Genomic DNA, 16,214 nt, shown 5'->3' with positions numbered 1-16,214 from the left:
TTTATTTACTGAGTATTTATTTTTCTTTTCTTTTTTGATTTTCTATAGCTGTGGTTCTATATATTTTAATTTCAATCAATATTTTATTTATTTTTTTCTTTTTCCATAAATATAAATGTTAAGGTTTCTTCCTCTTAGATAATTGACAATTTGCTTGTATGTTTTAAGATACAAAGCCTGAAATGTTTGTTGTGTTATTTATTTATTTATTTTTAAACGAACATAACAAAACAAAAAACAAAACTACGCATGCGTGAGTGTGTGCTGCCTGAAAGTGCTGCGAGATGTCGTGTTGCTGCTGCTGCTGCCGCTTCCGCTCTTGGATGTATGATTATAAGCAGCAGCTTTCCACTCCTGAAACCCACGTGGTTAACGAACCACAACACCGTCCTCTCGTGTTCTCATTGGCCCACAGGTGATTATCGGGATTGGTTGTAAGTAGCTTTTACTGAAAGGTAAAAGTTAGAGGAACCTTCTTCATTCAAAGAATTGCCACTTCTACTGAAGAACAGCGTCGAGGTGTTGAAACTAAACGGGGGGGAAATGAGCTTAAACTACAGTTAGAGCTGTCAAACCTCCCGGATTCTTTAACTTGAAGTCTGAGTCTGTCTGTCTGAGGGGTGAGCAAACATGGTAGAGGTATTTGCCGGGCGGACACTCCTGAATAAAGACGGGGATTTCGTCGACTCCGAAGAGGCGTTGAGGAATAAAGTGGTGGGGATCTACTTTTCTGCAGGATGGTGTCCGCCTTGTCGGGACTTCACACCCATCCTGTGTGATTTCTACACGGATCTGGTTGAAGAGAGTGACCCTCCTGCTCAGTTTGAAATAGTTTTTGTCTCTTCTGACAAGTCGAGCGAGGATATGGTTGAATATTATCATGATATGCACGGAGACTGGCTTGCTCTGCCCTGGACGGATGACTACAAACAGTTAGTATTAAAATTTGATGAAAAGTCAATGGAGTTTTGGTTATTTATTTTAGAGAGTTTCCCTTTGCTCTCTCACTTTCTCTTCAATACTCTTCACAGAGATTTTGAGCTCGACATATGTCAAAAATATAATTAGCTGCAATTAGTTGTGCTTTATTTGTCTTATATCTCATTAGGATTTAACACTATTGTCTATACAGCTTATAAGGCTGTGCTCCAGCTTATGTAAAATGCTTATGTGGGTCACCCTCTTAGGGATTAGGTTTAAACAGCTGAGTCTGAATGTGACTTTAAGACTGGTCTATTCAATGTTAATCTTGTGCTTTATTTGATTTCAATTTATATATTCTTTCTATACATATATACATTTTTTTTATTGAGTGTCCAGGTCCCAGGTTGGATTGAATATTTGCTTTTTGTTTGTTTTTTTTTAATTTGTGAATATTTGGACAAATATGTGACAAATAATTGTATGTTGTTTATTAGAGAATCTAATCATAATTCAATCTGTATGTGTGTGTACAGTAGCAAATGCTTATCCTCTTATGTAGATCAAGCATCAGTGGTGGAAGAAAGTACTACATTTTCTTAAGTAGACAAAGGATTACCACAATAAAAGTCCTGCATTCAATCAGGTAGAAGTATAAACTTGATGTGTCAAATGTGCTTGAAGTATCAAAAGCACATATTATGAAGGCAATATTGACCCCTGTCAGTGTTATGTCATTGAGTATTATAATCTCAGATAGCGCGCTAACTAATGATTATTTTCATTATTAATTAATTTGCTGCTTATTTTCTTGATTAATCGCTTAATTAGAAAGCAATCTCAAAAATTGCAGAGTCACAGTGTTCCAGAGTACAAACTGATGTCTTTTGGCATTTATGCTTGAAAAATAAGTGAAACCATTGAATAGCAGTAAATCACAGTATATAAAATATGAAATTTCAGAGCCATAGTTATCAGATAAATGTAGTTGATTAAAAAAAAAAAAAAATACAGTACTTCATAACCCTCAAGTAGAAATGCCAAATATTTGTTGGTTTCAGCTTCTCTCTCTTTGGAGATTTTGCTGCTTTTCTTTGTAATTTTTGATTGTACACTGAATATGTTTGGGTTGTCGACTGTAACAGTTTGAAGATGTCGCCTTAGCTCTTGGAAATCGATGGGTATTTTTTATATTTTCAGACATTTTATATTCAGAACATTAATTTTTGTAACATTCCAATACTGTTATATTTACTTATACTATAAAAGTAAAGTCCACTATGTAAGTATAAGTGGCCACTGTTAGAGTTATTCTAGGCTGACGCTGAGCAGAATCTACCAACTCTCCATCTCTCAGATAAATGTGGTGGAGTAAAAAATTACAATCTTTTCCTCTTAAATGTAGAATTGAAGTATAAAGGTTGTGTTAAATAGAAATGCTAAAGTCCCTCAGATTTGTGTACAAGTACTGTACTTGAGTAAATGTACTTCACTGTCAGGTCTAGTTTCACAGAGTAGCAGCAGCAGAGCAGTCGTTGATTCCAGGTGTCTTTTTTCATAATAATGTGTGTCCTTGTCTCTCTTCTCCGCCTCTCAGTGAGTTGAAGCAACGCTACAAGATCACAGCGGTGCCCAAACTGGTGATCGTGAAGGAGAACGGTGACGTGATCACAGACAAGGGCAGGAAGCAGATCAGAGACCGAGGCCTGGCCTGCTTCAGGTCCTGGTTGGACGCTGCAGAGATATTTCAGAACTTTAAGGGTTAGAAAACAACGACAAGGAAAAGGTCAGCCCATGTTTTCACGTGGGCTAAAGGAACCACAGAGAGCGCTGAGCAAAACCAAAGTAAAGTCCTTCTACATTCACTTTAATAGCAGTAACACGGTAAAATCCTTCAAACTAAACAATCTGAGAAAGAAAAATCTGACTTTGGTTCAGCTTCTTACAAGTCATGCCTTGATGAGGGTTTCCTTTTACTAACCATCCTATGCATTTAAGACAAATCTCAGGCTTGTCTGTTGTGGTTCACGTGTTAAAAAGGCTCTGCTTTAAAGGAACTGTGTTTAGTTGAAATAATACAAGCCAGCTACTGTAGCTTTGCAGTTTATTTAAAAGTATATTGGCTTATGTTCCCTATAAGCTAGTGCACTAATTAAACATACAGCTTTCTTACCTATATTAAATACATACCTTCTTTCCAGAGAGCTTGCCTTTCTATATATTTCCAAAAGTTTGACTTGTAGTTCTACTTTGAGCTGCCTGTATATTTTTATATTTTGTTTTTTATGAGTTGCTAAGACTGGTTATTATTAAAATATATATATATATTCAGTGAGTTTTGGATTTAGATTTATTTTTCATTGTCTCTTTCATCTAACATTTCTGTCATAGTGTCAAGGAGCATAAACATATAAACAAAATAATTCCCTTTTGCCTCATTAAGGTGCAGAAAGCCCACAGGGCTTTGTTTCCAACATGCTAGCACATTCACATCCTTTGGCCCTAATTGCCTTTTTTCCCTTGTGTACGCTGACACTGCTGTTATCCCTTTGTACATAAAAACACGCGTGATGACATTGTGATGAGTCTGCACAGGCCTGTCTCTCCATGCCTGTCTGCTTTGCAATATTAAATACTGCAAGTCTTCAAAGAACATGTCACACCAGGTAATGCCCCGGGGCTTCGCTCAGGAATACATCCAGCCGGGGATGGTGGTTCTCCTCAGGTAGATTCGGGTGTGTTTATGCCGTCCTCCATCACAGGCATGTCTCAGAGGGCTGCACAGAGAAAGAGCTTTCTCACATCTCATGACATACCACTGAATAAAATGATGCAACTCCTCAAGGTGAAAGCGAGAGATGGAAAATGAAGCACAAGAGTCCAAGTGGCATTTTAGGAAGAGACACAACAAACCTGCAGAAATCTGCTGCACCTTTTTAAATGAATGTTTATCATCTAGTAGAAATTGAGCTTTATTGAGCCAGTTTGCATCATTATCCCTCTGCTGTGCCTGTCAGACTTGTGGAAGTTGCAGTTTAGTAATCTTCCATCTGAGGTCACTATATCGTCGCATATGAAAATATGGTGTTAATTCTTATTTTACCTACATTTAGGACAGTTCATCCCACTACTCACATGCGCCACTTGATAGTGTGAGTATTGTCAGCAAATATCACCAGCAGAGTGATCAATATAAGGGAATATCATTTACAATTTAATCTAGAGATTTGTGATAGTGTGGATTATCATCTTAACGCTCAATTAAAAGTCCCATTCTACTAAAGGCTTTATTGTTAGTACACTTGGATGTTGGAGTTTCACTGTGCAGAATGATATGTGTGCAGTGTGATGCTAGGAGACTGTTCACATTCAGTTGTTTTTGTTTTAAATTCACCTGTGTGTGTGGGTGTTGGAAAGTCAATCTAACGATCACGAATAGCTGTAAAACAACAAAAATGTTGACAAAGAGACAAAAAATAACCGCACACAGACACAAACTGTTTGCAGTTGAAACAGACACAGAACGGCCTGAAAGTCTCTTGGTTTGGCTGCCAGTTGCTTCTATGAGTCAAAGAGGCAAACAAATACTACAAGGAGAAGAAAACTAAACAGACATCAAATAACCATAAAGAGACACAAAATGACCCCAAAGACCAAAAACAACATTCAAACAACCGCAGACTACACAAAAGGTTTGTAGCTGGAAGAGCTGAGAAGCAACCAGCACCACTCTGTCAGGCTTGAGTCTATGTAGGGGTGGGGGCCTGTTGCATGTCTGTGTCCGGGTGGGGGGCCCATAGCTTCACTATCTGTCAATGTGTAAATCTGAGTTTAACATGTGCGTACTAAATTATTTTGGGGCATCACAACTAGTGTGGAAGCCAGTCATGGTGCGAGGTACAGCTGAAACCTTCAGTGCACCAACACTGAGAATTGACTTTTCAGTCAGCTCAGAAACATGGGCTAGAAAGACCAATATTTTGATGCTAATACCTCTGAAGGCTTGTTTTATTTTTGGTTGAATTTTGAAAGCATGACTTTTACTTGTACCAGTATTACAGCTACTTTTATTTGTCTGATTGAAAACGTGCTCTGGCGTCACACACTTTAGGCTATATGTGATGTGTTGAATAAAATCTCACTTCGGATCCTCTAATTGTTTGTATTTGCTTCCTGTCTGCTGCCTGATTGAGACCCCGCAGAGCCCGCAGAGCACAGCCCTCAGGTCAGTTTAGATTAAGACGGATCTGTATGTCGCCTTCACATTTGGAGTCAGTCGGACTTCTTGTTTGCTTCAGAAATGAAAGGCAGTAGTGTTTCCTGCTGCTGCAACGGTGTCTTGAAGCAACTAACAAGGCTGTCTTTATTTGAGAGCAGGGAGGGGGGGAGGCGGAGCGCTGGGTGGACCGGCGGACCTGCACGGAGGGAGCGCCAGCGTCAAGCTCACAACGTTAACGAACAGGATTCTGCTCAAAATTTTCAAAATAAGATACTAAGTCATTGAAACACGAATGGGCTTGAATGTTTATCTTTCCCAGTTAATCAAGAGAATTACATTTAGCCATATATGGTGCATTTAAGGGATATTACATATTAAGGGGATGTTATTTGGGTTTCTAATGTTCTGCCCTCCTTCATGTTTGTGAACGGGAAGGTCTGTGCAACACCACCTTTTACTATGACATCAATAATAAACATAGAATTGAATTTACACATTTCTGACAATGTCAACTGTCATAAGCTTTACTTGTTAAACTGACTCACTGCCCACACAACTGTATTATCCGTATCCCAATTATGATTTATCCTAGCGTGGACCATATTACATTGTTTGCATGAAACATGACTAACCTGGTTGCTCATATGTGATTCTTACATGGCAAGTGAACTGCAGAGATGGGAAAGCAGAGAATCTGCAGAGTCAGCCCCCAGCAGAGTCCTACAGTCTGTCTCCTCTCAGTGTCAGGTGCTAAGTGCAGTATGTAACACTGTAGCTGGACGTCAGTGGCCTATGCATTAAGCCCAGAATGTGCCGAAGGTAAGGCTTACCTCTTTAATACTTTTTCTATCTATTGGCTTTTAATATTGTCATGGTATTGAAGAAAGATTTTGTGCACATTCAGCAGTGGGGTCTGTGCAACCCCAAACAAAGAAGTGGTAGCGCCAGGGTAACATTCAGGTTATTGCCCATTATTCTTTATTGTCTCTAAGTAATAAAACTAGTTGTATGTTAACAACAAAGTGACACAGACACTCTTGTGTCAAGTTCAAGGCGAGCTTGAAGGTTTTATTGTGCTGTGTATTGCACGTAAACTGCCAGCAGGTTCTTCAGTTATTGTGTTCATCTTTTATGTGTTTATGCTTCCTTGCTGCACAAAGAATTTCCTCTTGTGGGGCAATAGAGATTTGAATGGAATTTATATGAACATAATGAATATGATCTGGTTACATGGGGCCAGACTTAGGCGTTCTTATACAGATCTTTTACACCAACTGCAATATTAAAATACCATATGAAATATAATAGCTGAATGCTAACCACAGTCACAGGACATTAGTCATCAACATCAGTATCACCAATAAAGGCACGGCCAGATTAACCTCCAGGGGTTCTCTCCCCAAGGCTGAAAAATTTGTTGACGGGTTCCTATTGACCCCCACTATTCAGGACAGTTTTTTCCACTATTTTCTGACATTTTATAGACCAAACAATCAGTCAGATTTATTGATACTGAAAGTAACTGCTAAAAGAATTGTGTTTGTCTTGTCAGAATTTTATGGAATAAATAATTTTATTTTGAAGGCAGAAACCCTCATGTTCCGGTGTGACTCTGCCTCTCTCCGGCGGACTTCACGGTGCTCCGCGGTACAAACGCTCACGCCCGCTCCTGCACCCCGTAAGTGTCGTCTGTGGACCGGTGGAGGTCTGCAGGACGGGACCTGGACCGCAGCACCGGGACAAAACAAAACCTCCACTTAGGATGGACTGAACTGATGACCGCTGCAACAGGGGGTAAGTTGGCCGGGTGAGAGGGCATGTTCACAGTGTACACTACAGATGTATCCCGCCAATACAACCACAATGTTTAAGAATGATAATGATATTTGGACAGTGTGCGTGCTGTGAGTTTACAGTGAAAGCTCTCTCCCTGCTCAATGAGAACTTTATGTTTGATGTATTTATAGGAGATATCCGGCTACTTTTCGTGAGGAGTCATTCAAAAAACGACTAAAAATTGTAATTGAATCAAGTTATATTCCTCCCATAACGCACTTTGTAGACATACGTTGAAAATGAAAGCAAACACTGGCAAAAATGTGGGTTCAATTTGCTTTTCTCTGTGTTTAATTGTGTGTCCACAAATTTCTGGCATATTTAATGTAAATGAAACAGCAAATATTGTTACAGCACAGCCAGGCTGTCAGTATGTGAGTCATGTTTTAGGTCAGATGAAAGTAAAACATGGATTTAAAAAACCAAAACCACCCACAGTAATTTGTAGTGGGTAGACCCAGATAATAAAATTATATGCACTCAGTGAAAGTGCAGGCTTTTGCACTGTGTTCCTCTGCATCTCACTCACATGCATACAGTATACACAGCACAACACTGAGCGGGCTGGAGATTTTATCAGGGAAAATGGCACTAATCCTGCTTAGTGCATTCACTAACAGGCACCTAGCACCCTGAAATATTTGGTTTGCAAGCTGGCAGAGTTGTTTTTCCTCATGTTGGAAGAATGAAAGTGGAGATTATGTGGGATTTGAGGTTGTTTAGCAAGCAGAGAAGAGAAGGACTTGAAAGGAGTGTACACATACTCACATACTCAATATCTAAATTATTTTACCCTATATGAGTGACTGAATGATGTGATACATGATGACATATGTGTGCTGACTGTGCCTGGAAGATAACGTTGCCCCTTTAGGATGCTTAATACATGAGTGCATGTGTCCTAGATGTGTGTTTGATGCATGTCTGTGAGTCTGTGTGTGTGTGTGTGTGTCTGTCTGTGTGTGTGTGTGTGTCTTTGTGTGTGTGTTCTGGCTTTGTGTTGCTGTACAGCTGTACATGTATTCTCATGTTTCACAGATCAGATAACAGAATCTTTTAGGACATTCACCCAGTGACATTTTAACGGCGCTGATGTAACGTCCCTGCAGCGTATTGACAAATTACCCCTGATGATATTACATTTGCCTTTGCTCATCTAGATGATGCCGCTTTACAAAAATCTATTAGATTAAATGGAGACCTTATGAACGGCACTGACGGGTGTATTGCCTCAAGGGATGACTGTCAATTTCACTCATGTAAAACCAGTATAAATTGTCAACAGCAGAGCGTGGAGCTGGCTGAAGTTGCAGTTATTGCTGTAAACATCACAAAGACCTGTTTTAACTGCTTGGAAGCCAAAGCACAAGCCTTTACCTTTGCATGTAGGACAGGCTGCAGTTTAGCAATGCAACAGCCGTGTGGTGGTTTACTGTTCAGTGAGAAGAGGGAAGTAATGAGCTCTCGCTCTGGCTGAACTTGGCTCGCACTCATTAACGTCTTTCTCCACTTGCAGCATTTTGCCCAACAAACATTTCTGTAGGATAAAGTCGATGAAGCTCTGTCACACAAGTGGCAGAGGTGGGGATGAGCAATTGTGACGGTGCTTTGAATTGAAGGTGAGTGGCTCAGGCTGTGGGATGAGCAGTTGTTATTCGTGGACACAGTGGCTTCAGTCGTTTTGTGTCAACCTCAGTTGTTTCCTCTCTTGCCATCTCTAGTATCAGCTATTCATAACTGTTGGCTCGTAAAATCACTCTCAACGACTGTGAAGCATGCGACAAAGGGAGTGTCTTTCTGTACAAACTAAGATTTATTATACTGCATCATAATTCCTATCAGGATTGTATTGTGGTTTGTCATTGTGTTTAACCGAATGAGGGAGTGCCCACTAGTTTCTCCTCTCAGCACAGACATAGAGTACAGGGCACACTGTGGAACTGGGTGGTGCTTGTTATTGTGTCATTGGTTTATGTCTTTATGTGGATCACAGATTGTTTTTGACTCCGCCGACCATTAAAATCGACGTTTGTGGTCTCCACTGTCCATTTTGGATTGAAATCAGAGGAACTTGTTTCTGATGGCTGAGAGATGCTCTGTCTTTAAACACATCTGCTTATTCTTTAGCCTGACTGATGCTGGATTTTTGAAGTCAATAAACCCTATATCAGCTGATCAACACGATAAGGATCCCTCAAATTTAGTTATTGTGACTCGGATCTCAACATTGTGCAGTTGGGAAATCTGATCTCTGTGAAGTATCTGATTGTGATGCTGTTTCTAAATTACCTCAAACATATGTTTGGAAGTTCTGGTTTGACCAACACTGGAATTTTGAGGCTGATCGTGATTTCTATATTTGAGACTGAAAAAATCTTCGGACTCTTCATTGGCCAATAGTATTTATTTATTCTGGAGGGGCTGAGGAAACTGCAGTGGGAGGTGTATTTTTCACATTACACATCGTCATTTGATCCACTGTTAATGTCAAAATATTGATTAGTGCAGTTATGATGTAATGAATGGTGGTGTATTGGTCAGGCTCTGTTCTTGACGTACTCTGTCTATGATCATGTGCGGTAACACTAGGGCTGCAACTAATCTGTCTATCTATCTATCTATCTATCTATCTATCTATCAGTCCGTCCATCCGTCCGTCTATCTACATTCTCTGCCGCTGAAATTACCCGTTTTCTGCAGGGGACCATTAAAGTTTCATCTGATACAATCAAACCTAACTGTGAAGAAATGAGACACTTTGAGGACCAACATAGAGAGAGGGAGAGGGGAGGAGGATGGTGGAGGAGGAGGGTAGGTGGGAGGGAGGCAGGCAGGCGAATGTTAACACGGGGCGCTTGTAGTGAAGTAGAGGAGTATAGTGGTTTTTTTTTTTTGGTTTTTTTTTAAGGGCCTTCCAGATGGCACGTCGACAGGAAGGTTCCGGGGAAACGGGCCCCTAATGAATGGGAGGGAGAATCACCTGAGGGGACAAGAGACATCAAAGAAACCTTTCTCTGCCTCGCGCTCTTTCTTCCCCTCCCACACGCTCACTTTATACTGACTTCTCTCTGCTCTTCATTTTCTCCTCACACCATATATCTAATCTCGCTGCTTAGTAGCTGCCCTCAAGTAATCTGTGGGCACAGTTGACAGTCCCGCCAGCCTCCTTTTTTCCACTCATTTTTAAAATTTATCTTAATTAATCTCTCCTCTCCCTCTCCTCTCCTCTCCCTCTCCTCTCCTCTCCCTCTCCTCTCCTCTCCCTCTCCTCTCCTCTCCTCCACTCCCCTCTCCCTCTCCTCCTCGTTTACCTCCCTCCCTAAAGGACATTCCTCATTTTTACAGTGAGATAGCCGGAGGGCAGGTTCAGACAGAGCTGTCTGAGAAGAAGCCCTGACATTCACTGAGGCCAACATGCACATAAATGCATTAACGTCCTTGAACTACAACAACATACACAGCCTGCAAGAGGCTGCGGTGAGACATGGACTGACAGTATGGAGGGGAGCTTAAACATGGACAGATCAGTGGTTTATCAGGTTGTTTGCAGTGATCGCAGAGGCCACTTACACAGAGTTAGTGGATGTGTTTGGGAGGAGAGGGTTAGGGAGGAGGGGTGCTGTTTAAAAGACAAATGCATCCATGCTCTGCCATATAAACGTGTGGATGTGTGTACTTTATGGATGTGTACTGGCTGAGGAATTAGAAGTTTAAAGAGAAGGCAGGCTTGACATTTTTAAAGGACTGAACCAATGGTTTCATGTTAATACAGTATACTTAACACAACAGCTAACAATTGTGTTTTAGACATTTTTCCGCCGCTCAGCAATTTCTCGTAACTGGCGTTAGTTATGTAATCCCTCTTTGCTCAACATCAAGTCTTCGTTCATTTTTGTCAAAGTTACGTTATTGTGGCGAGGTAATGTGGTGCAATCTGTTCAAATCAGTCAACACGTAGAAAGGGAACTCCCTTCATTTTATACATCAAGATCAGTTTGCTCATCATTCAGACCACTGAAGTCTGTGAACAAGATTGTATAATATCTTCCGCGGCTCTGGAGGATTTGTCAAGTGTGAGAAAAACAATAAGGCTGCGTTATGAGGCGGGGGTTTGGAGTTACACATATCTGGGAGGTTATCAGGTGAAGATGGTCTAACAAAGAGTCACTATGGATCTTTTTCAGAGGAGACATTTAGACAGGAAAAATCACAGGTCTGTTTAAAAAGCTTACCCACTCAGGAAGGGGCAGGTTGGCTGTCGTTCATGTTACTATTTGTGTGCTTACAATATTATCAACTGTGCTGTGACAAATGAAAATGTGTGCTGTGAAAAAATGTATTTTGGCCGATTGATGTGAAATGTAGGATTTAGTGTTTTTGGAGCTAAGAGGTCTGGATAAGTCTGGATATTTTAAGCCACATTTGTACCTGACACGAGGGGTTAACAGGAGTTAACTCCTACAGTGAAGGAGAGATTTGTAGAATAATCTCCACTGACGTCAGAGACTTGTAGTAGAAAACACAGAAACAGTGTTTGACCACACCCACCAGTCGCACTTACAGCTGCTGTAGCCTCATCATTCACTTGTGTCACAGAGGTTACGTGCGTAGGCGTTGTAGCTACTATACAGTAAAACCCTAACACACTTGACAGACACACAGCTGTAAATCCAGGTTCAGCTTCAACTGCACAGATTCCTTCCAGATTATTATTATTATTATTATTACTATTTTAATTTTCTCTCTTTCAAGTCCCCCAACTTTATGCAGGACTAAATCAGTGGAGTACTCCATTAAACTGATTAACCTTGCAATCATTATTATGAAACAATGGCAAAACTTAATGCAGACTTGATGTTCACTGTGATGGATTACACAGCCTAAGTAAGTTTCATTAGTCTGCTAATAGATTTTCATACCATGCAGAAATGAAATTTAAAAGAATGGCTCCCTGGAACAGAGGGAACAAAATGTTTTTTTAAAACTCTCAAACTCTCGAGCATACATTCGAACATCATTAGCACTTTAAGAAATAAAATGTGCAAAATAACTGATAAGATCCTTTAAAGTCAACATGTTTCCTCTTTGGTTTTTGCTCTGATGGTCTGTTTTCACTCTTTCCTGAGTTCTCACTCACAGTCTCTTTCACACACACTCAATTAATGCATCTGTAAATAGCTTTTGCATTTGAAAAGACGATATACAGTATGTCGTCAGTGCATACATTATTCTTTAAGAGTGGGGTCGAATTTATTAAACACCAGCAGAGAGCAAAGAGAATCTGCTCTTCAAATCCAACAGCAGGGCTAAGATGCTACATTTTTTATGATGAGAGGGTCACAAGGTTTTTTTTCTTCGATGCCTCAGACATTTAAAGGACATGTAAAGGTTGACCTGTGTGGGCTGTAGTAGAAAGATAACCTGTCACCTGTGTGTGATTTCTGCTGTACTAGTGTGACTGTCAACCAGAGATGGGGCGTAGGCCTGAGAAAGAAATTCATTCTTTCTTGTTTTCCCACAGCAGACTCCTGCAGCTCCCACTCCTCACTCAGCACTCAGTACTACTACAGATACAAACATACACATATTCCCACATAGATATACACAAACTGAAGCACACACACACACACACACACACACACACACACACACACACACAGAGAAATGCCCTGTGGGCAGGAAGCTGCAGCAGGAGGGGAGGAAGTGATTTCGGAGGCTGAACCAGACGCTGCAGAGCTCTGCTTTGGAAACATCTCCGGTCGCCAGACACTAAATCATTCTCTTTCTCCTCTCTCTTTTTCTCTTCTTTATGACAGCCTGATTATTTATTTCATCTCTCTGTCTCTGACCCTCTCCCACACTCATCTCCGCATCTCTGTTTCTATTTCTAGCCGAGAGAATGAAATATGTGATAAGCAGGAAAACACATTTATCAGTTATGTCATCTCAGGAAGTGGAGGAAATGTATCCTCTGCCTTGTTTCTCTGTTGGTAAACAAGCTTGACAGTGCTTCTATAGCATGAAGATGTATAAGCTGTGTTATGCAAAGGAGTCTTCGGCGAATGCAGTTCCATGAGACCTTCGATTAGAGGCTGTGTCAGAGCAGCACCAACAGTTAAGGTTGAAACAAACAGCAGGAAACTGTTATCAGGTGCCAGGCACAGAGTTAGAGAGGGAAGTCGCAGTCCCACACTGAGAGAAAACAGGAACTGTTGAATATCATGAGAGTGACTTTTGTTTCTGTTGAAATTGGAAATGTACTGTAAAAATAATTATAACATAAAAATTGTGCACAGTATTGGGCGAAGTCAGCACAGGGTGTTGTGGTAGGTGCCAAACAAAAACTCACAGTCAAATGGTGTAATTTCCTCTCAGTGTCAGTTTGAGTTTACTGGAAATCTTCACTTCTTTGATTCTTGGATGAAGCTTAAGTCTTTCATCAACACAGTTTTCTGTACAATATTCAGATAAAATACTGTAGAGATGAACTGAAACACAAGTGAAAAACTGTCTAGAGGAAACACAACTGACATACCATCACCTTTTAAGGTGATATGGTGAACTTGGTTGCAAACTGTTTATTTGCACATCCTTCAGATACAGAGCAACGTAAGCATTCATTTGGAGTCAGGTCTCTGTTCACCTGATGAATGTAAGTCTGATATTTACTCTCTTTTAGCTCTGTTTTTGGTCTCCACCAACTCCGGAGGGAAATATCTGGCTCTTTGGCAGCTAAATGCTCCACCTTGTTCACCAGTCTCTGACTGTGACTGTGTGACTGCTGTTTGGTGCTGAGCATGGATAGTGTGCAGTGGGTTTATTAGAGCTTTTTCACAGAAAACAGATGCCTGCTAGTGCGAGAACAAGCGGTGGGAGTGGTGAGAGTGAATCAGAACAGTAAAGTTGTGGTTCGGAAAGCTTAACAATGAGTTGAAACTTGCTGTAAGACTCAGTAAAGCTGAGGGGAGCTGTAGATTCAGTTGATAGTTTTCTGAAGGTTCATCACTACAAGCGATACTTTTCACGTTGTGATATTGTTTTCATATTGTCACTTGATACACTCTGTCCAATTATAGCTGCTTTCACAAGGCTAAGAGTCCAACGTTTAACATGTCCACCAACTTAGTTTAGTGTGTTAGCATGCTAACATTTTCTAATCTAAACTTAAGTACAGCTGAGGTTGGTGGGACTGTTAATAGTATCTGGTCATAAACTAAAGTACAGGACAGACTATATTTTGACTTCTTCATAGGGCTAATGGCCACTACTAAAATTTATTAGATAGATTTTAAAATCCATGGTGTCTTCTTTGTGGATTCTTTATATCTCATATAATAATGATTGCCTTACACAGTTTGTGTAAAAGAAATAAAATATCACATCTAAACAAACACGTACACCTTCAATAAAGATAAAGATAGGTTTTACATGGACACAACAACAGCAACACAAAGCAGGAAATTAGAGACACCTGTTCAGACATCCCAGCAGCAATAAAATCAAACATGATTATTTAGCTGCCAGTGTTCCTGTGTTGCAGCCATGCCTTTCCCCACAGGGAGTCAAATAACCAGGGCTGAATCAACTCATTCATTCTCGATGAGACTCAGTGGTTTGACTGTGAGTCTCTGCGAGTCTCTGCTCATAAATCTTAGTCACACCAGTTTCCTCTCCGGTGATGAATCTTTCTCTCATAACTTTACAGCAGGGACTGACTGCTTCGCCGCCGAGGATCGTCTCCTATTGTGTTTGTGATATATTTGGCAGTTGCTTCTAAAAGCAGAGTGTCTCAGCAATGTCACAGGAGAAGAAATACAGCGCTGTCTAGTAGAGACATGCATCATTATTGTTTCAGTATCATGTATAACATCAGTATACCATATTTTTTAATATGTTTTGTACTAGTGCTGAAATCATTAGTTGAACAGAATGACCAGTGATAATCATTTAAAGGAATAACAGTCTCTTATCTATCAATACACTAAATGGAGGTACAGCCAGGAGATGGTTAGTTTATCTTAGCGTAAAGACTGGAAGCAGAGAGAGATAGCGAGCGTTACTCTGCCTGAAGTGATTTTTTTGTATGCATTAAACAACGTACATATAATTTGTTAATTAGTGAGTTTTTGTTGTTTTGCTCTTTTTTCTTTTTCTTTTTTTTTTTGGCTTTTAAAAGAGCCAGGCTGGCTGATTCTCTTAGTCAGAAAAGTAATTAATAGATTAATCGATAATGAAAACAAGTTATTTTAAAATAATATGCTCATTTTATGTTGTGTTACACAGTGTATTAATTCCAATATTTAGAGAGCGATCTCTCAGCAGAAAAGAATGAAAGATGTGTGTTAAAGTCAAACATTAGCTGCTCGTCATTTAAAATTTGACAGCAGAATATTACTGTTGGTGATTTTTGTGTGCCGATAAGTGTCACTGCTCCCTCTGTAACTGCCGACATCAGGCTTACTGTAGTTAAAGATGTAAAGTAATGCATTTGCTCCTCAATGAAAAGGCAAATTGACCTTCACAATGTCAGAGCTAAGTGCATGCTCTCATTTGTGTGAATGGCTTGTGGTCACTTTCACTGGCATTAGCGCAAGTGTAGCTGTGTGTTACAGGAAATCATGAAACCGGGAAAGTCGAAGTCATCAGGGAGAAGTGATGTAATTATTTAAAGGAGTTTCCCAGCCTCCAATCACATGGTTATGAAAAACTAATGAGAGCCGCTTGTGAAAGAAAGAAAGTGATTAAACTCCTACCACACCATTAATGTCATGCCATATTTTTCGTAGGATTTATGGCTTCATATAATGACATCATGAGGGATTTTCCTGTAATTGAAAAGATGATACTCCATCACTCCAACTCACTCACTCACTCGACCACTTCTCCCTGAGCACCCTCCCCTCAAACATTTTCTGAGTCCGCAGTGGAGGTCCTGCTGGAGAGACGCCCTGTCTCTCCTGATTCAGCCGTCTGTTGGAGCACAGTCCAGTATTCACTCCTGCCATATACTAATCCTTTCAGTCGGCTTGGCATCTGGCAGCCCTGTAAAAGAGCTGACTGTGTGGGGAGTCAAGAGAGACCAAGACTGATACACAGAGATACATTTACAGATACGTACTGTAACTCAAACACTCAACCACTTACCCAGAAAAAACATGAAAATAAACTCATTCAGCGTCGCTCACGTTTTTCTAGGCTGGTGTTGGATACGAGACAATGTCTACTGTCTTTATCTTAT

The 16,214-nt window shown here is 40.4% G+C and overlaps 2 protein-coding genes across 3 annotated transcripts in view; both read left to right on the top strand.

Annotated features, from left to right (window-relative positions):
- The first annotated feature begins 318 nt into the window (after window positions 1–318).
- nxnl2 (nucleoredoxin like 2) lies at window positions 319–3,252 on the top strand. Its single transcript, XM_023408618.2, has 2 exons — window positions 319–932; window positions 2,519–3,252. Exons 1-2 carry the CDS (start codon window positions 631–633, stop codon window positions 2,685–2,687), a joined length of 471 nt encoding a protein of 156 aa, XP_023264386.1. The 5' UTR covers window positions 319–630; the 3' UTR covers window positions 2,688–3,252.
- A 3,538-nt stretch (window positions 3,253–6,790) lies between these two features.
- csgalnact1a (chondroitin sulfate N-acetylgalactosaminyltransferase 1a) overlaps window positions 6,791–16,214 on the top strand; it is a 30,735-nt gene continuing 21,311 nt past the window's right edge. Inside the window, exon 1 of one of the 2 annotated variants that reach the window (XM_023408650.2) lies at window positions 6,791–6,934. The gene's annotated coding sequence lies outside the window, so the exon portion shown is untranslated. Of the gene's footprint in view, window positions 6,935–8,465; window positions 8,596–16,214 lie in introns of those variants that run through there. The other variant, XM_023408651.2, reaches the window with a different exon arrangement.

The sequence above is a fragment of the Seriola lalandi genome, unplaced genomic scaffold (assembly GCF_002814215.2).
Source record: "Seriola lalandi dorsalis isolate HSWRI2012SDOR001 ecotype SW California unplaced genomic scaffold, Sedor1 jcf7180002054370, whole genome shotgun sequence".
Classification (NCBI taxonomy): Eukaryota; Metazoa; Chordata; class Actinopteri; order Carangiformes; family Carangidae; genus Seriola; species Seriola lalandi.
This window is presented reverse-complemented; position numbering and strand designations above follow the sequence as displayed.